The 25404-nt window shown below is 42.1% G+C and overlaps 1 protein-coding gene across 5 annotated transcripts in view; it reads right to left on the reverse strand.

Moving 5' to 3' along the window:
* NMNAT3 (nicotinamide nucleotide adenylyltransferase 3) overlaps positions 1–25404 on the reverse strand; it is a 68546-nt gene that overhangs the window by 10321 nt on the left and 32821 nt on the right. For all 5 annotated transcript variants that reach the window (XM_090053337.1, XM_090053333.1, XM_090053335.1 and 2 more), the window contains 2 exons: positions 14894–15077; positions 5587–5696 (listed from right to left, as the gene is read on the reverse strand). In XM_090053337.1, the coding sequence (XP_089909463.1) occupies positions 5587–5696; positions 14894–15077 (294 nt within the window). The remainder of the gene's footprint in view (positions 1–5586; positions 5697–14893; positions 15078–25404) is intronic.

The raw sequence follows: 25404 nt of genomic DNA on the forward strand, positions 1-25404 counted from the left end.
GTGCTGGGCTCTTCCTGGCAAGGGCTGGTCCAGGCTGTGCTTGAGGCTACGATGAATTTGGGGTGGTTGCAGCCCCCCTCACCCCTGGAGTCCCCCTCCCAGTGCCACCTCTGCCTGCCCCAAGCACAGCCTGCCTGAGTCCCTGCCTGCAGATCCCCATGCAGACCGGCAGGTACACGCCCCCCATGCCTTTCTGGTGCGTGCGCAGCAGCGGGAGATGCCCCCTGAATGAGTCGCGGCTCTGTCGGGCACCCTGGCCCTCCCCAGCTGGGCAGTGCCTACCCCAACCTAACTCCCTCCTTCACCGCAGGGGACTCTATCTGACCCTGCCCCCATGCCTCTTTCCTCCCCTTCCACCACAACAGACTTATCAGCTGGACACTGCTCTCCAAGCTGCTGGGCTGCATATCATTAATCAGATCAGTACTGGCTGATAAGCCTCCTTAAAAATCAGCTATTGGTGCACTCCTAGCTGTGAGCATCTTCAGTTGCGGGATTCGCAGCCATGGGAGTCTGCTACATGCCAGTGCAGGAAGAGCCTGGGATCACGATCCTAGGCTCCCCCTGCACTGGAAATAAGGCATGATTGGTTCTGATGCTGGATCCCACAGTCACATCTGCCCCTCTCCCTCCATCCCCACAAGCACTCAAAAGGAGACTGCTTGGCAGTACTGCTGCCTGTTTCTTTAGGACTTGGACCCACGTCTCAATGTGCTCCAGCTAATCAAAACCAGGCTGCAAGAAGGACAAACTCCTGCCATTTATAAACGTAATTTTTAAATTCCTATGTTTCTGACCAGGTCTTTCATAACAGTATCCATAAGGGGCCTCAGAACAGGTGTCAGTGGACAGAATTTTATTTGGGCTGTTCCCAAAAACTTAGAATAGGCTGCAGAAGCTAAGGTTAAAATGAATTATTTCCCTAATAGATCCAAATAGGCAGGGTCCACTTCACACAACAGATTTCAGAGACAGGCCTTCCTCAGAGGAAACCTGGTAGCTGATAGGCAAATACTCTAACAGGCACTATGTAAACAATTAGGAATGCATCATTTGTAATGTGTTAAATGCTTGCTTTTCTGTCTCATAGGGTTTTTTTAGGGTGTCACCATTTCAGATTCTGTCAGGATGATGGATGGCATGAAGGCAGGGGAAGTTTTTATGAGTTGGGTTAAACATCCTTGACCCTCATGGTATTGCAACTTTGTCATTCAGGATAAATGTGAAAATCAATTGAACTCCTTTATGGAGCAATAGGGACCTCCACCAAGCTCAAAGCAGCATGCATAATTGGAGTAGTAGCTAGCCATGTGGCTCAAGGGGAAGTCCTGCTGTAACCTGAAACTGAAGGACAGTGGAATTGCTGGATTTAGAGCACTGTATCTCTGTATGCAAAGGCAAAGCAGTGAGAAACCCTACAAAGATGCAAACAAAAGAAACAGAAAACAGCAAGCCTGAGGAAAAAACCTAGAGCATGCTTTGTAGAATCAGTTGTGGCTGTCAGGCTAAGTACAGTCAGTTAAAGAGACAGTCAAGGCTGAATCAATTCAATCTTCACAGGTTAGTCTAAACTGTGTAGATTGAACCAATAAGCAAGTGAACAGACATTCACTTTTGGTTCAGGAAATGTAGCTGAATGCCTGGAGTAGCCCAGGCCAGAAGCCAGGAGGCACTAGAGCATACCTTCCTGTTCAGCTGAAGCAGACAGCTTGGACCAAGGCTAGCTTGGTTACCGTGTGAGGTGGAGTTTGCAGGGGAGATGCAAAGCATCCTGGTATACCAGGGGACTGTGAGTTAACTTGAATCTGGAGGGGATCTGGGACAAGTTCAGTAAACCAATTTAACCTAAATCAGTTAAGTCTGATACTACACCCATGCAGATTTATCTCAAACCTGTTTTAACTATTTTGAAAGTGGTTTATGTGTACTGAACTCATGTTGGATTAGATTTGAACCGGTTTCTGACTAGTTATACTGGTTTATGTGTAATTTTGATCCCTAGGCTCAGGCTCAGACCTGCAAGCAAAAAAAAAATCACTTGTGCGAATCCTCCAATTTTCAGGGAAACAGGACTTTTTACATTCATTATAAAGACAGGACTACTTAAGAAAAACACCTGGTTCTATCATGCGCTTCTAATTGAACCAACTGCCAGGATCCCAAATTTTCTTTAACTGCTTAGGTCAGAAAGGGGCAACTGTTGCATATCATTTTAATAGCATATTTAATAGATTTTATGGATATCCTATTGTGCTAGTCATTCTAAAGCAGCAACATTTTTCTCTTTAAAACAACTGCTGATCACTTTTCTTAAAAAGAAAAATAAGGCAGCAATTTTACTGTGTCCCAGGCTTTATTAGATATAATATAACAGCAGGGGACCTTTTATAGCTTTAGATGGCTATCTTACTTTGAATGTACTTCCAATGCACTTTGACAGATTGCTTTAAACAACCAAGTCTGCTACAAGTTCAAGCTCCAGACAACACATAATCCATCATGAGAAATGAAAAATCCAAATAGCTAAGGCATTTTTAAAAAGAGGAAGCATACCTTGGACTAGAGTCCAAATTTATTAACAAATCACAGGTTTTACAGAAAGCCTGCCACTAAAACCAACACAGTTGTTCTGCCTAAAGACAATCAAGAAAAAAAATGTCCCTGGACTTTTCTAGGGCACCCTGCTAAATAATGACCTACAGTGTCCAAAATTGATAACGGATCTAAAGCCAAAATCTTCACGCTACTGCTCCAGTTTTTGATGAGTACAATAGTTTTTATTTCTCGCCATGTCTCTAAACCAAAAGCAAGACTGGGAAAATACTGGTAAATGTTTGATTGGTGAGTCTGAGTCAATGATGGTAGACAGAAATGAACTGCAATATTCTGCAATGTCATTCTGGGAAGGAGAGGGAGAAACAACCATTAATACAAAGAAGGTAGCTAGATTTAGGAACCAGGAAGGTCTAATTAAGAGAGGCTGCTGCTAGACTAAGCCAGGTAAAAGCATTTGAAAAGTGACAACAAAGATATTCATGTAAGGCAACACAGAAACTTGAAATACAGAGAATTCAATTTCAAATGAAACAAAGCACAAGTGTCTCCTATCCACAGGAAAAGAAATACCACATGCAAAACTAAATTCAGCGACTGCAGCAGGACTGCAAAACCCCATTAAAACATCACAAGAGCGATTGAGGGGAGTATAAAAGTGACATCAGATACTGTAAATAATTTGGAAGTCATTTCAAAGCAAACAATTTAGAGAAAGCTAGGGCTGCTAGAGTATTTCTGCACTGAATATATATCAACTTCTCTGTACACGATAATCAAACTCTGACATCAAAAAAACCTCTGACCAAGAGATTAGATTTGGGTGTGGAAGAACTGTAACACCATCGGGGTTTTCCCAGGCTACTATGGGTCGCAAGCTAGAACAGGCTTTGAGAATAATACACGCTCTGAAAGAGCACTAGTTTTAGCTAGCTGGTAAACTGAGGGACTGTGATGCACTGATTTGAACACTGAAAAGAGAAATGCAGCATCTAAAGGGAAGCTTTTCTTCTTTTCACTACTGCCAGGATGGGCCCAATGAAGAAAATTAATAAAATTGCAGCCACTTGGCCTAAAATCTAAATGGCTGTGCTTATAATATTGCAAACAACAGCAGCCAGTCATATCAGGTAAAGAAGTGACTAACGAGGGACTTAATTATGGTAACTAAAGCTGTACAGAAAACCTAGGTTTTACTTTGTATACATTTTGCAGAAAAAACATTATTTTATAGAATTTGGTTTTTTATTTTTTCACTATATAAAATTAAATATAGGAGTTATACTTAACATTATATTTTACCAACTATCCTGATTACTGATCCTTGTTTTGTTTTGTTTTTTTGGAAAGGTGGTAAAAAAGTCCAAATTGAACAGATTTTCTGCTACCTGGACTACTTCTGCGTTTATAATGGCTTGCCCTAAAAAGTCAGCATTTCACAATAGTGCTTTTCTGAGGGTTACTGAGATATTGCCATAATTCTTTATTCTACACTGGTATCTGTTAAAAAATGTTGGATGTTGTAGTAGCAATGGTCAAGGGTCCCATTATGTTCCATTCCCCTCGCACCATTTTTATGGCACAAAACACACAGAAACTGCCCACATCTACTCAGGAAGTATACAGTCCATACCAAATCCCTGGCCATAACCTAGTGTAAGGGGCAGAGAAAATGAGTAACCAGACAAGACCTTGCTTTCACTATCCTCAGCCATTAGACGGTTCCCTCGGGAGGGTTGCCAACTGGCATAGATTTGAGAAATCCCCAAAACTCTGAACTGCATTTGTAGATGTGTTAAGAAAGCAGCCCTACTGTGCTGAACCAAGAAGACTTTGGCTGCACGAGAGAGCCTGGCATGTTGAAGTTTGTCACAAATGAGACACTTTATGAAGTGGTGATTAGAAACAAGATAACTTCAAATATGGAAAATGGCTCCCAAAAGATGTTCCTACACAATGGAAAATTAAAGCCCCATGGGTTAGGTAAGAGAAGTATAGTCAGTGGATGGATGTGATAACCAGGAAGTTGTGAATCTTGCCATGTGGCGTTACTATCTTCGTAAGTAAAAATGATTCAAATTTAAAGTCAGATAAAGCACCCCTTCCCCTGACGATGCATCTCTGGGAACTCTTGGAAGCATGAAAAGTTATCTGAAAGAGCCAAATATTTATTCAGTTTTAAAATAGGAATAATGAGTTCTTTTAACTATGCTACACAAGCTGAGAAGGATGCAAATTCAGTACATAGCTCAAGACGCAGATACACCGTGACTTTTTTTCTGTGTAATCTACAAAATTTAACTCAACCCTGTAGGGCACCACCTTTTGGAAGTGAGAAGTATTAAAATTCCTATGCAACTATGAGAAAATTTAATGCAAGGGAGGAGAGATTACAATGTTTTGGGAAGGGGAAAAAATCCTATCAAATTTGGTAGTATGCCAACAAACCATGCCATTAGGGAGTATAATCATGAAATAGAAAATCTGCAAGTATAGGATATTCCAATATGCCTACAATATTCTTTTGTTCTTAATGTCAACGTTATTACGCTCTCAGTTGGAAAATACTAATCCTCTATTAATGGTCATATGTTTAATCTATTACAGGAGTACCACTTTCTGAACCTCTCTTGCCTATTAACACTGAACAACTAGAAGTCATTTTTATATTCTTCACTGTTTTAAACCATTCTTTGTATTCTCATCCTTACCTGGCACAGTTAACAAGAAAGTAACTTATGCTGTGAGTACAGCTTTAAAACATTTATTTCATAAAGGCCAATCAGGAATTACAAACCAAGAATGTATAAAGCCAGACCAAAGGGGAATCACATTTTATCTCAGTGCCAGTCACTTCAATCCAAGTTGCAGCTGCAGTACTACTAGCAATATGACTAGTTTTTCTAGCGGATAACTCTACCCATCAAAATTATTGCTCCTCTGTTCAACCTTGCAATCCCAATTAGGTAATGATAAAGTGTCTACACTACCCAACAAGGAGCACTGTTTACAGTAATGAACAAATGAACAAACCTGTGTGCCGCGAAGAAAGGGAATCATCACTAGCTCTTTGTACAGGGCTATTGTTTCTCATGAGTCCCTTCCTGAAATCAAGCGGCCCAAGAGATTCATTGTAATGGTACCTGTTTAAAAAAAAAAAAAAGGCTTCTCCGTAAGGTAATCCTTTTAGAGATACACAAAGTGATTATCTAGTGCATTTGGCTTTGAGAAAACGATCTGCTTTTATGCAGTTTGGATTTAATAAGCCATGTTAAGAATTCACCATATTCATGCTCTACCCTCTAAAAGATTAGTATCAGTTATAGTTAACACTCTTGCCAAGTCACAAACACTTTGTGCACTGGCTTATCATTTGTAAATTACCTTTGAAATAGCCTCTTTATTAGTTGTATTGGTGCTAGTAGCACTCTATATTTTAAAGCATCACTTGAGATTTACTAAAAGCAGGATTAAAATCTATTTCATGCTTTAATCATTGCATTTACCTTCTGGATTAAACATAACTTCTCAGAGGACCCAGACATTTCAATAATGTGTTTGTTAAAATACTCAGTCTTGGAAAGGAGATGTCTCCAAAGTTTACTCTCCAAAAGCCTGCTTTTGCCTTTCCTTTATTTAAGGGACCACAGTCCAGATAAATTCCAAGTACACAATTCTCTCATATTTCAGACATTGCTACTTTTCAGATTTTACTGTATCTAGATAGACTGTCATAGGTGCCAGCATTCACCAGTAACTTCCAATCTCCATCACTGCTTCACCAGATATCCTCCCTTGGCTCCCTCCATGGTTCCTGGCAACAGGCCTCCATGGTTATATGCTTCCTGCTGCCAGCCTCCCTGCAACTGGATTATCCTTAGTAGTAGTAATCCAAGTCCAAATGCACTGATTTATATCTTACATATTCACAGTGAGTTTGCACCAAAAATTGCTTTTATAGAGCTGTAGACCTCTGTTCCCTAATATCTTTGCCTGTGAGTATCCTCTTCTCCACTACATCCCCAGTGCTGTTACCAAACGAGAGGGATAGTGTCTTAGACAGTTGCCTGAGAAGGCAGATTATTCATCAAGTAAAACATAGTTGTTGATGCTACACAGAGACCTCTTTTGTTTCCCTGTTGGATGGGGAAAGCCTTAAGTGCACCCATGTAAGTGCCAGAATTCTACTCCAATATGTGCTAATTAGCACGTCAGAGCAGGCTCAATTAATTGAGTCTGCTGGAGTGTGGTACTTAACATACTCTAGCAGCCTTCGCGTCGCATCTATCCAGTGTCCCTTCAAAATGGCTGCAGGGGTGCTTGAACTACAGCTCACTGAACACCGAAATGTTGTGAATGGCAAAAATTACTTTTAGCACATCAGACAATTAGGGAGAGGGACCGTGTTAATTGAAAGCTAGGGAGCTAAAGGAAAGCTCTGTGACCCAGATGTCCATACCCTTATCTTCTCTGTAATCATTGGGCACCTATACACATACTTGGGGGCAGGGAGGGTGCTTTAATTTAAGTGCTTGCAGAGTCACATGTATCAGCATCCCCACCCCCACTTCAAAATGGTGGTGGGACACTTGAACTAAAGTTTGTCAAACAAGCACTTCAATCAGAGTGGCTCTGGGAGCCTTTCTAATTAATGCACCCCCCCCCTGCATCTCGGAGCACACCCAATGATTATAGAGAAGATAAGGGCATGAACAGCTAGGTCACAGAGCTTTCCTTTGGCCTCTTAGCTTTCAATTAACTCTCTCCCTCCCCAATTGTCTGATGTGCCAAAAGTAGTTTTTGCCATTCACAACATTTTAATAAAGCCACAGGTAAAACATTTCTGGTGGGAGGTAGGGAACTACCTTAATTGTTTAAAGTCTTTTATCACTCTATCTGTAGTTTTTGCCTCCTTACCCTTATTTCTTTCTCTACTCCTAAGCTTGGCTTTAGACCTGCCTCTAGCACAAGTACTGCTACCGCATTATAGTTTTGAACGTGGCAACAAGTACCATTGACAATCTGATCTCTGTGCACCAATGAGAAAATATTCAGAGAAAATAAGTAAACCACTTGCAGAGCTTCAAATAGTTTGTTGATTATATAGATGTACATTCTTGGTGAACTCTGAAACCTCTGTACATGGCATAAGGATCTGAGGACTGTTTTCACTTTGATTGTTAATATGCAGAATTTTGTGGCTTAAAATAAAACCCTGGAAATTTTACAAGTACGTTTCTAGTAACGTCTGTTGGTATTTTACACTACACTTAAAAATCAATCTGGTTTTCTATAAAGTGTGGCAACATAGCTTGTCAGGCAGGTGTCAATCCACAGTATAAAGCTATAACATAGTGCTTCTTGGGTTTTGCTTCCACAATAAGATTTCTTTCCAGGCCCCCTGAGGGCTTGTGTATTACAAAATACTGTGTCTGTACAGAACATTTAAATGCTCTGAGTTTTTCATTTTGAAAACAACATAGATTATAATCTGATAATTTCTCAAGATTCTTATGCCTAACAGTAGGTAAATAAAAATGTACACAAATGTACACACACTATGGTATATGGTTGGATAACTAGACAGGATTATTATGTATTCAACCTCCAAGAAAGGAAAATATGATTCCTGTAATTACCAGGACAATTTATGTTATGGCTTCCATCTTTCACTATAAAGCTGATTTAATTGTCCTAAATTAAATCGTGGTGGACCTGTACTGCAGACAACACTGAGTCATAAAAGGGGTGAACGTAGTTCAGTGTGTTCACTAGCACAGACTAATAGTCATATATAATTAACTAATCATCCAAATAAATCATACTTGTCTCCTGACTTGTGGGCCACATCCACACATGAAGGCATGTGTTGGTTTATGGCACCACAAACTGTAAGCATTGAATATTAAAACGTGTACCACACTGGTAATTTGCAGTGCAGTGTCAACATTTGCTACTGGGATTTCCCAGTACCAAAAATAAAAAAATGCCGGAAAAAAACGCAGTGCAGAGCATGTGTAAAAAGTGTATGCCGGGAAGAGGCCTGGTCCTCCAGTGTGATGCTCTGGCTGCTGGCTAGGTATCTCTATTGCTTTGTTTGTGCCCCTGCTGCTACAGTATGTTATGTGGCATACTGAGAGCAAACAGAAGTGCAGCAGGGCTCACAGCTGCCTGCTGTTGAGCCTGCTGGGCATCCAGGGCTGTCCTGGCACCCGCAGAGGCACCCAGAGCCAGCTGGGCTCCTTGAAGCAGCCATGCCACTGCTCCACAGGCCTGGCCACTGAGGCCTGGGCCTGAGCTACCAGCCCCAGGACCTCTGTGTGAGGGTCACCTAGGTCATAACTGCAGGCACCACTGAACTTCAGGAGGCACAAGTGTCCACTCTGGGCAGCATGAGCAACTGTGGTGAGGCAGATGGGGGGGACCCAGTCACAGGAGTCTACCCAGGGACCTGGGGACATGCCTGGTAGCATTTTGCCTGGGTGATGGCTCAGCTGGCATTCCAGCAGGGACCATGGGCCCACCATGGCCATCAAGGGGTGCCACTCCTGCCTTCATAGTCCCAAGCCTAGCTGTATTGGCTGCCCCTAAGGGGAAACACCCACCCTCCTCTGCAGAGGTCAAGTTGGCATAGCCTTTGCACACAGGGTGGTGGTAGGCAGGGTTGAGAGGCTGCCAACCTGATTCCCTCCTCCTTGTGGTGTTTCCCTGGTGTTTCCCCTGTCCCTAAGGACCCTCTCTCTTCCCCCTGGTGGTTGCGTAAAGAATTTTCATTTATTTCTGGTTTGAAGGTGTTTGTGCATGGGGGGGCTGGGTGACTGGTGGTAGGGTTGTGGAGAATCTCATGTGGGGTGTTGTTGGAATACTGAACTCTTGGCATTGGGGAAGTTTTGGGGAGAGGAAGGGGGAATAAAGTTGCTTTTGTTTTCACAATAACCCCACTGCCTATGTTGCTACAATCCTTGCCGTGTGCAGGGATGGAGGCCCTTGGGCTGGTGGTCTGGCACAGGCGGTATGAAGGCTGGTGCCATATTCCAGGTAACAGGCCTGCAGATGGGTGGTGATGGCCTCATGCGCCCTGGCTCCTGTGTACTGCCATCATAGGGGGTGGTCCTCATCTACGACAATGTTCCTGGCTGGCCACCGCTACTGCCACTGTCACTGGATGCACCGTGATACATGCATGGCTGGATGCAACTATGGTGCTGAGGGGATCGATTGCTGTAGCTGGTACAGAGTACAGGGGCCACTCTAGGTCAGTGCTGCTGCAGCAGTCCAGCTGGCACAATGGCCTAGAATCCCCAAACACCAACGCATTGGGCTTGAGAAGCTCCGACGGAAAGTAGCCGTGAGCTGCTCACCAGGCCACCAGTTGATACTGCTGGGGCTAGCAAAGGTGCTAGCCCCAGCCTCCAGCTCTCCCTTGCTGAAGAGCTGGGAGGAGCTGGGCAAGGGTGGTTTGCCCAAAGTAGCACAGTTTGTCCTGCAGTTAAGTGTACATTCAGGCATACACGCTTATGCACAAATTACTGACAAAAACTTGTGTTGCTACTATTTGTGCTGCTACAAGCCCATGTCCCTGCATGTGTGGATGCAGTCATTGTGTAAAGGAACCTATGGCACGTCTGTGCAGAATCCTAAACTCACAGAGAATAAATCTTATTTTTTTTATGCATTGCAATGAATGCTACTTTCCTCAGAATTTATTTCACAACTAAAAGTAGGTAGCAATTCACAGAAAATGCCTTTACTTGGATCCACATCTAACAAAGCGCACAGAATTTAGTAGCTCAGAGAGGGAAATAAGTTTTATTACTCTTTTTAATTATACCAAGCAATGTAAAGCTGCTGAAGCCTTTGTGCAGCACAGAAGTCAGGGGGCTATTTCATCAAAACAAATCCATAATAAAGAAAGAATATGATCAAGAATTTACCTTTTTGAACTTTTAAATCCCTATGCAAAAGTTTCAGGGACACAGCCCAAAAAAACTCAGGGAAGTCTAAATTACTTGCCAAACATCAGCATATGCAAATTAGAGAAATAAAAATAAACATTAATTAAATATATTACATTTAAATTTTCATTTCCTACTACTTTTAATTAGGGGGAGAGAAAAAAGATTTCACCAAAAGGTCTGTAACCTTTGCCAAATTTAAAAACTAAATATGATCAGATCTATCTGTAACTGACAACTAACAATATTGCCACAAGGATCTCTCCTTAAAATTCAGGCATGCCACATCTATTGGGAAACTTATGCAGTATCTACAGCTTCTGATGAAAAATGACTATTTAATCAGGTTAAGAAAAAAAATGATATGATATCAAGAGCCTTTTATGGGCTCCTTTATACCACACAGTACACCAGCATAGTAAAATATGTAGTTCAAAATGTTGATGAGAAGAAACATCACAGTACAATAATGCTGTGCCTTTTTTTGACCTATACCTTCATTATATTAGAATACCTTTCAGTTTGCTTCTGGAACTCTAAAAAGATTTTCAATAAGGAAAGCAAGCAGTTTTTCATTTAGTGATAAGGATAATAATACAAAATGCAACAGGATAATAGTACAGGTCAGATGTAAACCGATGCAGCTTTATTATTACTGGGCATGTTTATATGTGCTCTGGGGTGGGGGAACAGCACTTTAATTAAAGTGGCTCCCAAGAGCTGCTCTAATTAAAGCACCCTCAGCATCTCATGTATTTAGTGTCCCATGCTTCAAATGGTGGTGGGGGCTGCTGAACACATGTGATGCCAAGGCTGCTGAAGCATGCTTATTAGATCTAATTAGAACACATCAGAGCAGGAGTCAGGCACATGTATAGGTGCTCACTATGTCTTAATTAAAAAAAGACTCTGGTATTTAAAATATTAGTAAAATATTTAGACATAACATTCCTTGAAACACCACCTCCATGTGCAAAGGACAGGATTTAACATAAAGTCTGTCATCAATTATTGTTGCTCAGTTCAGCTAAGGAGGAGAAAGCTAAGTGACTGCTTTGAGATGAAGTGTGCTACTGTCATTCTTGATTTTATGCCTTTTTTGCTTTTTCATTTTATTAACAGGCTTACATTTTAGCATTTAACAAATATTTACTTATAAAGTTTGAGATACTGGCACAATAAATGTTTACTTATTAACGTTCTATAAACTTTGAGATGGGTAAAAGGAAACCAAAATGAGCCCATTTTGCCTTGAAGAAGTGATGTCTCCACCTGAATAACTGGTGAAGTTTCTCCATAATTCCACCTAGAGGTAGCTTGGAGGGGCACTGTCCTGGCAGAAATGCACAGAGTTGTTTGCAGCATATGGAGACAATACATACATGCATCCTCTACATTTATACAGTGCCTTTTATCCTGAAAGATCGCAATGTGCCTTAAAAACTAAGGGCCCAATCTAATGAACAGCATGGACTTCAGTGAAAACTGCATACAGAAAGTTTGCAAAACCAAATCCTTTATAATCCCTTCACCAAATCCAGCTGTTTCTCTGGAGGAACAAGGCAGTTGTTTAAGGAATAACAATCTAGTTTGGCACTAGATTTGAATAATACCTCACCCAGCTGACACTGTGGGACCAACAATGTAATTCCCCATATTGGAATGGGAGCAAGATAAAATAACAGTTTTGTGAAGATAGGGCAGACAGCTCCCTTCAGGGCGTGGCTGAAGGAGGTAAGTGCAAGGCATTTTCCAGTCCTTTAGCTTTTTTACTGTATTTATTATTCTGCTGCATATGGGGAAGGATGCAGGAGAACAGAAACTCAGATGTTGAAAGTTTAAGCCAAAGAATGGAGGGATTAAAAATCTGTACTTGTTTCTTTGTAACCAAAATATCTGTGGATACCACAGGTTTGCTTTGTAAAATAATAGCTCTGAAGTCTGTCCTATTTTAAAGGCTTGGAAACAAGAGGAGGTTTTGGGCAATGCCTAGGAGCAATAATGTGTCTGAACAACGTATAACAGGTTAAATTACTGGTTCCAGTCAAAGGGAGAAAGTTCTCACTCCCTAGCATTAGTTTTCCTTGGAGCACTCCCATCCAAATACAGGCTAAAACTGATCCTACCTAAGAAGATGTGGCTGTCAACATATTCATTCCACAATTTCTTTGCCCTCAAACAATAAAAGAATAAAAGGCAAAACTGTGCTGTGACAGCATCCACTAGAATGTATTTCTTAGTAAGGATGTGTGTGGGAGAGAGGACATTTCCAGCACAAAGCTCATCAAACTTCCAATGCCTAATATTACTTAATTTCTCAAACTTACACATAGAACCTAAATATTTTAGTTTTCAAGAATGACAAGATTCTGGGTGTCTCAATCTCTGACTGCCTAATTTGAGGGCTGAGAACTCACCTAAAAATTAAAAAAAACAAAAAACCCTCCAATAGTGTTTTCAAGTCAGGCAACACAGAACTGAGGCAAATAAAATTACTAGTTTGATTTTGGAAACGTAGGACTAACGTATAGGCTTGGCAGGCCATTCAGAATAAATGCTCCAGCTATATGACTATGCAAGCCCTAGTATTTGATGTTAGGGGATACATAAATCTCTAAGGATTCTTAACTTCATGCAGACAAGTGCATGCCAGAGTCATGCAGAACCTACATGATGAAAGGTTAAGCATTCTAGCTTTCAGTTAACCTCAATTTGGATCTCCATTTTTTTTAATCAGGCCCATATGCATAAAGGGTGTTGGGCCACATCTCTGCATGTGAAAATGAAGAGACCGTGGCAGCAAATGTGTTCCTTGCTTCTGTGCACTATAAAAGTCCTCTTTAAAAATACATTTCTAGATTTAAGGTTGGCTTCTCTTCCTCCTGCCACCACTGAATTGAATGCAGATAAACAGTCTAGAGATATTTCCAATATGTCAAGGAGATGGAACTATTATCAAGTTTCATAAGGAACCATAGGATCATAGAAAATTAAGGTTGGAAGGGGCCTCAGGAAGTGATTTAGTATAACCCTTTTCTCAAAGCAGGACCACCCCTTAAAGACAGACTATTCCAGCCAAGGCTGTGTGTAGCCAGGTCTTAAAAACCTCCCAGGATGGAAGTTCTGCAACATCTCTAGATAACCTGTTCCCATGCTTTATTACCCTCCTAGTGAGAGGGTAGTATCTAACCTAAACTGCTCTTGCTGCAACTTGGGACCATTGCTCCTTGTACTTATTTAAATGGTAGTTTTGTTTCTCTCAACACGTCACTCTGGTTAGTTCTTGCTGCTTGTTCTTAGCGCACACAACTCCCCAAGATCAGCACATAGGGCATATCACTTCAGTACTGGTGGGCTCATATAATTCCCTCTCCGTTTTTCTCAAACACATACATGCCTTATCTGTTTCACTTGGAACCTTCCAAGTAATCTTTGACCAGATGAAAAGAAAATATCAGCCAATCACAAAAACAAAGTAGAGAGTTGATGGCTTAAAGAGAACAATGAAAATAAGTATAAAACACCACTTCAAGATAGAGCCCTTTCAAAGACCAAGGAGAGAGACAGGTAGATGGATAGATGTCTGAGAGAGAAAACCTTGCCAGAAAACAATCTTCAGAGAAGTAGAATTATAAGGTAATCTGCACCTGAGAGAGTGTCTACCTCTTGGAGGTGGATGAAAGAAAAAAAGAGAAACCAGAACAACTGCAATAGGCAACAAAAGCAAGGCCTATACAATGAGATAAAATATGGAGGAAGATACATGCCAAAGCCCTCCAACTTTTGATACTTTAAGATGTGTGGGAATGTTTGGATTGCTCTGCTTCATAAAAGGTTCCACAGGAATAAGAGAACAGTAGGATTCTTCATTAGAGAGGCTGCATCCAAGTAGCAGTGCTTTGTAAATCTACGCAGTGAGGACTACACTCCTTTATTTATGCCCAGGATGAAAACACTCCTGAAGCAAAGATGGAAAGCCCTTCTACTTCAGATAAAATGAGTCTTGATATTGCTCTCAAGCATTAGGCCAGCCCAGCATAGCAATGTAAAATGCATCTGGAATGCTACTGCAGCATGTTTGTGTTGAGATTGTCTAGCAAATCTATACTAAATGAAAAAAAAAATCTTTTTAAGGACCTGAGATCACTCCTGGGATAAAAAAGATCCTAATCAACAAAAAGAATGGGAAGGGACACAGCAGAAAAGATTCAGTTCACCGAGGACTGCCTGAAAGGTCTATCCAACTCATACATTATCTTATACCAAACTGCTCACCAGCTCCTTGGCCTTATTTCTGTTCAAGTTCAGGTACGACAGGTGCTGCTGCTGGTGAGCTGCTGCAGCCTCTGGCAACTCCATTAAACAAACAAAACCTGCATAATTACCTCAGCACTTTTACTGTCTCTGTCCATGTCTCCTGCTCACTTTCCCATGGATCCACTCGAAGCCAGTCTGATGTCTCCACTGCGAGCTGAGCCATTGCTATCCGGTGCTTTGCAGAAGCTAGACCTTTCTTTCTGTAGTTGTCACTGACTGGAGAAATTATGCCTTCAATCACGTGGTATCTTCCTTTGGAAGGCAATAAAGAAAATCAGTATTTTATATCTTTTTTCATGACAATAAAAAGGAAATCATAATTTATGTACACACTGAAAAGCAACGTTCCTCTTCTTCAGTGATTATGCTGTTCAAAGTTCTGTTATTGAAGTATTTATCCATTAGACAACATTAAAAAGAAAGCTGGCTGAGTATAGAACTTCCTGCAAATAGAAACATTTATCATTTATAATGTAGATGATAAAGCTCACTGAAGATAAGGTTAATGAATTTTTAGTTCAAGTAACTGTACCAGTACGGCTTCTTGATAACCAAGATGATGAATGTTTTAATTGACCACTGTTTATTTCTAAGCATCTGATGCATACCATTTAACAACATTATCGAGCCTTCTCATCATGCTAATGCAAGAATTACACCATGTTTCTGAAGCAGTTTTCTTCTGTTCTATTTAATAGCTCAAGCCAAGCAAATCTGTAGGTGCAAGAACTCGGTTAGATAATGAAGGCATTTTAAAACAAGACTTAAAACACCATGGGCAAAACATCCTTGCTCAGCTTATCTGCCATGAAGTTCACTTTCCATCTGGTTGATCATGTTAATTAAATGTGACAATATGCCCATATTTTTCAACTCCTATAATGTGATGAAATCATTAACGCAATAAGCTCTTGTAGTCAGACTTTGCAGTCCCAAATTCAAATCAGGAAATAAACCTAGATAAAAATCTTCTTATGAAAGCTGTAACATTTATCCAATTAAACAACAGGAAAAGGCAGCAACAACATGAGATCTACTTCCGTTGAACAAACAGGAACTGAGTGCAGAATAAAGCTGTTTCAAACAAATACGAATCATGAAGTTGAGATATTTCTGACCTTAAACACAGGTACTTTCCAATATCTCTGATATAAAATTTCCCACCTAAAACAGAATGAATTATAATTGAACTTTTTATGGAATTAAAATAATAAAGAAATTACTTTGACGACTTTGGCAAATGTTCTTTATTTTGCAAAGAAAATGAATCTCAGGGTTTCATCATTACTCTCTAGTTGAACAGGACATTGTAACTTGACAGCTTGCATCTTCACTTTATGTTAAGGGTGAAATTCAGGACACAGAAATTTAGATACCTATATCCAATTAAAATTTCAATAGAATACACCTGCCTGTCTCCTTTGAAAGTCCCAGCCTAATGCTTCTCTTACAAACAAAGTATTCTACATAACAGAAAAATATTTCAGGAATAGGGAAAGATGAGATATATGTTAGGGTAATTAAATCCATCTCTTGGCCTGAAAGGGTATTTCTATTCCACAGACATAGTCTATATGCTTGCTAAACCCACAAACCAGTTTCAAGTCAGGACTAGGTTTGCATTTGGGTTAGCTCAGAGGTTGCAATTTGATACCAGCACGCTTTAAGGCAGAACTGAAGTGGAATGAAAGTAATAAGGTGGTCTTTAAAACACAAGACATCTGCTACTTGACACAAAGGAATCGCTATTATTAGCTATACCACTGTTGCTTGTACCCGATGCAGTTAAATGAATGTTCATACACTTGAATACATCCGACTTTCCACTGTACCATACACTCATGTGTTTAGATTACAAGCTTATATTAAACTCTGAGACCCTCCTCCCCCCTTTAAATTTCCATTTGAAATTGTGTATCTTTCTCAGAATCTAAACCTCCTGTAACTTAACTGCAGTCCCATTCTCAATTTAATGTGTCAACTATTCATGACACTCCTGTTTGCATCGACAATTCTCCTTAAATTCTACGTGCAGTAAGATACCATTTACTGATAATAATTATTCCTAAAATACCTAGAGCCTATTTCTTTTCAGCATCTCCTCATCCAAACAAGAATTCAGCTTTATATTATAGTTTTAAGATCCACCTCTAGGTGCCACCTATGGTCAGCCTGACGTTTTACAGCAAGTTTGTCCTTATATTTGTATGTAACACTGGCTTTTTATTCATTCTTTTTTTCTTAAACTAACATTTAGATAACTATAAAGTAACATATTCCAGAGGTAGGATTGCTGGCTTCCTCTAAAGCAGGCCATTACCACTCCAATCCCTTTCCCCTGCCCAAGCTGCTTCCTTCCCTGTGCTTTGTTTTCTTTTTACCCTATCTGCCACTGTGCCGCTTCTCTCTTCCCTGATCTGCCATGTGCCACACACAGAGGCTGCCCATGCTACTTAAGGTTAGTCACCCCTTCCCTAAAGGATTCATGCACTCTCTGGGTGCTTGTATACATGACAGGGCTTAATTCTCATTAAATTAAATAAGTTTATTAAAATAAAAATGATGCATCAACGTTTACAGGTGACAAACTTTAAATCAAATTAAGCTCAGTGCGCAATTCACAGTAAATTACAGCAGGGAGAGCCACATACCAATCCACCCCCTGCTGATCTCTTTTGGTACTCAGTTACAGCAGGGGGCGCTGGCAAACCAGTAATCCCCTCTCCCAAAATGCATTCCCTTCTCCCTCTTCTTCCCCACAAAACTATAGCTGGCCACAGGGACCCCCATGCCGAGCCATGTTCATTCCCCCCTCCCCGCCCCCCCCCATTTCCAAACCACATGGACTCCCACCCACACCAATCTGCCTATGAAAGGAAACATGACACATCTGGAAGAAACTGTATATATTGAAACCTTTATTTCAACTTTATTTTTTTTTTTCCATGACATGATTATTATGTTTCTTAAAAAGAAAAAAACCTCATTATAAAACACAGTTAAAAAAAGAAATAGGTCTTAAAAATAAATAACTTTAAGAAAAATAAACAATAAAAAAAATTAAAAGCATTTACCTTAAAAAGAAAAAACACCCCATATAAAACATAATAAGAAAATACAGTATACAAATATAAAACTCTCCATTGCTTCCTTACTTACATAAATGTTTAATAAATAACTGCAAATAAGCAGATGTCTATTCTTTACACTCTATGCTATCTATATCTATTCAATATTCTTTCCATACTAGTCTATCTATATTCTATTCTAATATATGTTTATTATATTTGTATTCTATAATGTATTCTATAATCTTTTATCTTATATCAATGTCTTCATTCTTCATTCTGTTCTTCTATTTCTGCTCTTCTAAGAGTCCTGCATGGGAATAAAGATGAGTTTTGGCCAATACTCCCAAAACCAACTTCTTGGCTTCCCCACTACAGGCTACAAAATCTGTGGGAGATTTCTGTCATTACCTAAATATTACCCAGGATGCTGTGTAGCTTTGGGGGGGGGGGGGAATCTGCTGTGTGACGGGTTTTTGGAAGGCAACAATAAGTAAGATGAATGTTACCCTGAAATATTAAAGTATTAAGAAAAGGTGCCAAGGTCCTCAATTGCAAACTTACCATTCATAGATTTCATAGACATTAGGGCTGGAAGGGACCTCGGGAGATCATCGAGTCCAGCCCCCTGCCCAAAGGGCAGGAAGTCAGCTGGGGTCATAGGATCCCAGCAAGATAAGCATCCAATTTACTCTTGAAGGTGTTCAGTGTAGGTGCTTGAACCACCTCCGCTGGCAGACTGTTCCGGACCTTGGGGGCTCGGACAGTAAAGAAATTCTTCCTTATGTCCAGCCTGAAACGGTCTTCTAGGAGTTTGTGACCGTTCGACCTCGTCATCCCTTGGGGCGCTCTGGTGAACAAACGTTCCCCCGGATCCTGGTAGTCACCCCTGATAAACTTATAGGTGGCCATCAGATCACCCCTGAGCCTACGCTTTTCCAGGCTAAAGAGTCCCATGGCTCTCAGCCTGTCATCGTAAGATCTGTTTTCCTGACCTCTGATCATGCGCGTGGCTCTCCTCTGGATTCTCTTAAGCTTCTCCACATCCTTTTTGAATTGTGGAGCTCAAAACTGGACGCAGTACTCTAGCTGCGGCCTCACCAAGGCCAAGTACAAGGGGAGAATGACGTCCCGGGATTTGCTCGAGAAGCATCTATGGATGCAAGCCAGCGTTTTGGTCGCTTTACTAGCCGCAGCATCGCATTGCAGGCTCGTGTTCATCTTGTGGTCAATGATGACCCCCAAGTCTCTTTCTTCTGTAGTGCTATTCAATGTAGCACTGCCAAGCCTATAAGGAAGCTTCAGGTTTTTCCTCCCATGGAGAACCTTGCATTTTTCGGTGTTAAACACCATTAGGTTCTCGTCTGGCCATTTGCTGAGCTTGTCCAGGTCAGCCTGGATCACCTGCCTATCTTCTGGCGTAGATGCTTTGCCCCAAAGTTTGGTGTCATCGACGAACTTGGCCAGTCCACTCCTGACTCCAACGTCCACATCATTCATGAAGATGTTGAACAGTATGGGTCCCAGGACAGAGCCTTGAGGGACCCCACTGGTCACAGGGCACCACGATGAGTGACTGCCATCAATTACAAACCTCTGGGTCCGACCACGGAGCCAGTTTCCCAGTCAGCGGATCGTGGTGGAGCCAAGGCCACAACTGGCCAGTTTGGCCAAGAGGTGACCATGGGATACCAGATCAAAAGCTTTTTTGAAGTCAAGATATATGACATCAATCTCTTCTCCCCCATCCAGGTGATAGGTCACCTGGTCATAGAAGGAAATGAGATTGGTCAAACAAGACCTACCCGCAACAAACCCGTGCTGGCTATCCCTTAGAATGTTAGCCTGGGCCAGTCCATCAAGGATGGCCTCCTTAATAAACTTTTCTAAGATCTTCCCCAGGATAGAAGTCAGGCTAATGGGCCTGTAGTTAGCCGGATCCACTCTCCTCCCTTTCTTGAAGATCGGCACCACATTGGCCTTCTTCCAGTCCTCGGGCACTACACCAGAGTGCCAGGAGTTTTCAAAGATCTGTGCCGGGGCTAGGCTATGATGCTCACCAGTTCCTTGAGTACCCTGGGGTGCAGATTGTCAGGGCCGGCTGACTTGAAGGTATCCAGCTTCTCAAGGTGTTCCTTCACAAGGTCAGCATTTATGGAAGGTAGGGGATCCCCATCACCCGGATCTCCCTGTCCCATAGCGTGGAGCCTGGGACCATGGGCTCCGTCTGGGCAGCCATCTCTGAGGTGCCCGATGGGGGGGCCGCAGAACCCGAGGGGACCCTTGGGGTGCAGCGCGTGCCCATCTGTGTCACGCCTCTGGTAGGCTGGCTATGGCTGGGGCTGACTACTCTGGGGGGGTCGCAGGCAGGGTCTCGTGCCCTCCCACGCCCTCTCCTGCGCGAACTCCGCGCTAACTCGAGTGCCTGTTTACGCAGCCTGTTCACGTGGCTCCGGTCGCATGGTTCCCTGGGGGGCTGGGCCAAGTAGGGTCCTGGGCAGGAGCTTGACCCTGCCCGGCACCAGGCAGCTGCTGCTGCTCCAGCTGCAGAACCTCTTCTTGATTTGCAGCTGCTGGTCCAGGCTCAGGGGTGCAGAGGGGAGTGGGGGATAATGTAAGTACTGGCAGGTAGTCTATGGATCACCAGGACCATGGGTAGGTCAATACAAGTGGCACAAAGGTGGAGGGGTGGGGTGGGGGGAGTTTGGGTTTTGTCCCTCCATGTTTTTGTTTTGTGAATGGATTTCCCAGCAGCCCCTGCCTGGACAGCTTGGTCCAGTTTCCATGGAGACCCCTGCAGCAGCTGCCCTGTGATAGTGTGGCTCTAGGGTTTCCATGGATACTGGCACAGATGTGTGGCTATATGCAATTTTGGGGTAGCTATAGCCCCCCCCCCGCTTTAGCACTGGCCCTGCTGGCAGGGCATGCAGCATGGTGCGGAGCTGTACTGTAGCCCCCCGGCATCTTGCTGCGGTGACAGCATGGCCTGTTGCTGAGGCAGAGCCATGATCTGCAGGCTTCCATGCCCCAGGCCATGCTGTCACCACCATGGGGTGGGGGGAGAGAAGAGGGGGGGGATGGAGTTTGGACTTTATCCCTCCATGTTTTTTCTTTTGTGAATGGATGCAATTCAATCGCAAAAAAAGGACAATTTGTTATGTGTACAAGTACCTTCTCATTCCACACTCAGATAGGATTAATTGGCTTTGTCTCCCTCCTACAAATAGTCTTGTGCTGGCCAATTGATGGTTCTGGCTTTTTCAGACAAGATTGTGTCTAATTGGATGCTCAGAACCAAAGATTCACTCGGAATTTTATTAGATTGTACCATTTTGTTTCCCTGAAGTTCTTTCAGCTTCTCTGTCTTTCCGTCCACCCTCCTTTACAGTAAACTGTAGCGTGTACTATCTTCACTTGTGTGCCCCTCACATTGTGATTTTATAAAATTGTTTGGTTTCTCATCTGAGTTCATTACTAGGGCATATTTCAATAAGCAGTGGTTGATTTTCTGGGACCTCTGCCCCAGCAGTCTAACCATTTTTTTCTTTATTACTACTTGGGCATGACCTGAGAGTATAATCTGATTTATCTGACTATAATGCTTCTATATAACAGGCATTATGTAAAGCTGTCTGCTCTAACATATGGTGATGGCTGATATAAGCAAGAGAGAAGAAGTCTTTGTGATAGCTGTTCATTTCCTACAACTATTTAGTAAGCACAGTAATGCTTATTCATTTTCTGCTTTTTCAGGTATTGCCTAGTCTTTTTATCCCCTTTCCAGCTTCAGTTTGACCAATAATTGAGATCTCATCCTGTTATAATTTATCTGGTTTTAAATTCTTCCACTGTTTAGAAGAACTGTTGTTCCCAGTTGGGAATATATCATACAAAACTCAATGATTTCTCTAACAATAGGATACCCGATTCCCTTAGTTTTGTCTCCAAACTAACAGTTTTAAATTAGATCGCTCTCAGAACTGAAATACAAATCTAAAGTCACACTGTAGAATTGGCCACATTTATTGTCTGTTGCTATTATTCAGCTTAAAAATAAAAAGGGTTCTGTAATGCTAGACCAGGGACACAAGAATAGATCTGGGCTCTCACCTCCACATGCTTCAACACCTGCCCTCACTGATTAAAGCAGATGTAAATGACTAGCACAGTCATTTAAATTTATCAAACAGTTCTGCTGACAGTGCATAAGAACAGAACCATCTCACTTTCTCTTATCTCTATAGAGCAACTAATGGCAGCCAACACAAGTGGTTGCAAATCTGACTACATGCATATAACAGCTCACTAAGGCACAGAGAGAAGGATGGTCTTCTTATCAGAGTTCAACTGAGAACTAAACCATGCTTCAGTTCCCAGATGTCCCACAAATATCCTGTGTGATTCTGAGCCAATGGTTTAAATTTCTTTGCATCTCAGCTACACAGGTGTTAAACAGGTTTAAGAAGAAAACTCTGTCTGTCATATCTACTCATATCCTAATGCTTTTTTGAGAACGTCTAATACAAACAGACCCTGATCTCCACTGGGCACTTACAATCAAGAATGAGTCAATTTTATGTAGTCATGTAGTCACTTTTCAGAGTAGTATTGCACTCCAAAGGTTATTACTCCATCTTTTGATTCTTATCCAAACAAAGACTTTCTGATAAAATTCACACCTGAATTTTCCTTTTGCCTGATCAGAATTTTTTTTTTTTTAAATTTAAGGGTATTTGTTAAAATTATGTTTCAGATTTTTTCTCTTAGCCAAATGCATTCATCTCTTTATGTTATGTTCATATAGGTCAGATTTTTTTAAGTTGGCCTCCTAAAGCATGTGGTAAAATCTTTTAGGCATCTATGTAAATGGCTTGATTTTTAACATGTACCTAGTACTTGAAAGTCCTACTGAAACAGAATATTATTTACTTATATCCTTTATATCCTATAAGAACTACTCATGAACATGAGCAAGTTTTAATTTTCTAAAAGTAGTAGAGCTCAGAAGACTCCTCAAAAAAACATTAAAATGTTTTACAAATAGATGTTTTTTACAGAGAGAAGAGATTGAAGTATTAAGAATGAATATACAATAAATTCATTGTGGCCTCACCAGTGCTGAATAGAGGGGAACAATTAACACCTTTGATCTGCTGGTAACATTCCTACTAATGAAACACAGTATGCTGTTAGCCTTACTGGCACCTTAACGACACACTGCTGACTAATATCCAGCTTATAATCTATTGTACCCCCCAGGTCCTTTTCTACAGAGCTGCTGCTGAGCCAGTCAGTCCCAAGCCTGTAGCGGTGCATTGGATTGTTCCATCCTAAGTGCAGGATTTTAACTTGTCATAGTTGAATTGCATTAGTTTTCTTTTGGCCCAATCCTCCAATTTGTCTAGGTCATTCTGAATCCTAGCCCTACCCTCCAGCGTATCTACTACACCCCACCCCCCAGTTTGGCGTCATCCACAAGCTTGCTTATAGTGCTATCCATCCCATCTTCCAGATCATTAATGAAGATACTGAACAAAACCAGCCCCAGACAAATCCCTGAGGCACTCCACTTGATACCAGCTCCCAAATGGACCTCAAGCCATTGATCACTACCTGTTGAGCCCAACGATCCAGCCAGCTTTCTATCCACCTTACAGTCCATTCATTCAACCCATACTTCCTCAGCTTGCTTGCAAGAATGCTGTGGGACACCATAACAAAAGCCTTGCTACAGTCAAGGTATACCACATCCACTGCTTTCCCCACATCTGGAGAGCCAGTTATCTCATCACAGAAGGCAATCAGGTTGGTCAGGCATGACTTACCCTTGGTGAATCCATCCTGGCTGTTCCTGATCACGTTCTTCTCCTCCAAGTGTCTAGACATGGATTCCTTGAGGACCTGCTCCACAATTTTTTCTGGGGTTCTGAGGTGAGGCTGACTAGTATATAGTTCCTTGGATCCTCCTTCTTCCCTTTCTTAAAGATGGCCACTATATTTGCCCTTTTCCAGTTGTCTGGGACCTGCCCCGATCACCATGAGTTTTCAAAGATAATGGACAGCGACTCTGCAATCACATCAGCCAACTCTCTCAGCATCCTCAGATGCATTGCATCTGGCCCCATGGACTTGTACATGTGCAGCTTTGCTAAATAGTTCCTAACCTGTTATTTTGCCACTGTTGGTTGCTCACCTCTCCCCTCCCCAAACTGTTTTCTCTGGTGCAGTAGTCTGGGAGCAGACCTTGCCCATGAAGACTGAGGTAAAAAAGGCAATGAAAAAACTTCAGCTTTTTCCTCAACATTTGTCACTAGGTTGTTTTCCCCATTCAGTAAGGGACTCACACTTTCCCCGACCTTTCTCTTGTTGCTGACATACTTGTCGAAATCCTTGTTACCCTTCACATTGCTTACTAGCTGCAACTCCAGTTGCACTTTAACCTTCCTGATTTCATCCTCCCTGCATAACTGAGCAATATTCTTATACTCCTCCCCAGTCATGTGTCTAAGCTTCCACTTCTTGTAAGCTTCCTTGTTGTGTTTAAGCTCAATGAAGAATTCTCTGCTAAGCCAAGCTGGTCTTCTATCATACTTGCTAGTCTTCCCGTATATCTGTATGGCTGCTCCTGCACCCTCTGTAATGTTCCTTTAAGATAAAACCGGCTGTCCTAGACTCCTTTCCCCCTCAGACTGGCCTCCCAGGGGATCCTGCCTCTCGGTTCCTTGAGAGAGTCAGTCTGCTTTTCTGAAGTCCAGGGTCCATACTCTGCTGCTCTCCTTTCTTCTTCTCGTGGTCACTGCTGTCCAAATTACCATCCCCTACTACATTACCCACCAATTCTTTCGGGACCCCCTATGACCCATCACTCTCTTTTCATGGCAGTGGTATCAGTCCTCCTCACCTTGGGGATTCCTGGACCCTTGCACCAAAAGCCCTGTAGTCACTTCTTGACCTGATCAGGGTCACCTCCAGAAATATTGCTCATACCTACATGTATTAGCAGCATGGGGTAGTAGTCAGAGGGCTGGAGTCTCAATTATCCTGCTGTGACATCTGGCTCCAGGCAAGCAGCAGACCTCCTGGGACAACAGGTCGGGCCAGAAGATAGATTCCTTTGTCCCCCACAGAAGAGAGATGGATCCCTTTGTCCCCCACAACCACTATGACCCATCACTCTTTTCATGACAGTGGTATCAATCCTCCCCACCTTGGGGATTCCTGACTTGGCCTCTTCCACCAATGGAATGTGCTCCTTCTCCTATGTTGCTAACTCTCCATATATGTTCTCCAGGCAAACCACTGCAAGTGGGGATGATGACTTCTTTCTGCTGCCAAAGGTCACAAGCTTCCAGCGTCCACCTTCCTGGGAGTCTATCCCCTTTTCTTTTTCTAGAGCCGCCTTTGGCAGCCCTCCCTTCACAGTCCTAGAGGTTTCCTCTAGCATGGAATCAATGAAGTCCTCAGGATGAAAGATACTTTGGAGCCTTGCTACCTCCTCTTGTCTCTCTTGC

Source organism: Crocodylus siamensis, chromosome 6 (assembly GCF_052110815.1).
Source record: "Crocodylus siamensis isolate JL-2025a chromosome 6, ASM5211081v1, whole genome shotgun sequence".
NCBI lineage: Eukaryota > Metazoa > Chordata > Crocodylia > Crocodylidae > Crocodylus > Crocodylus siamensis.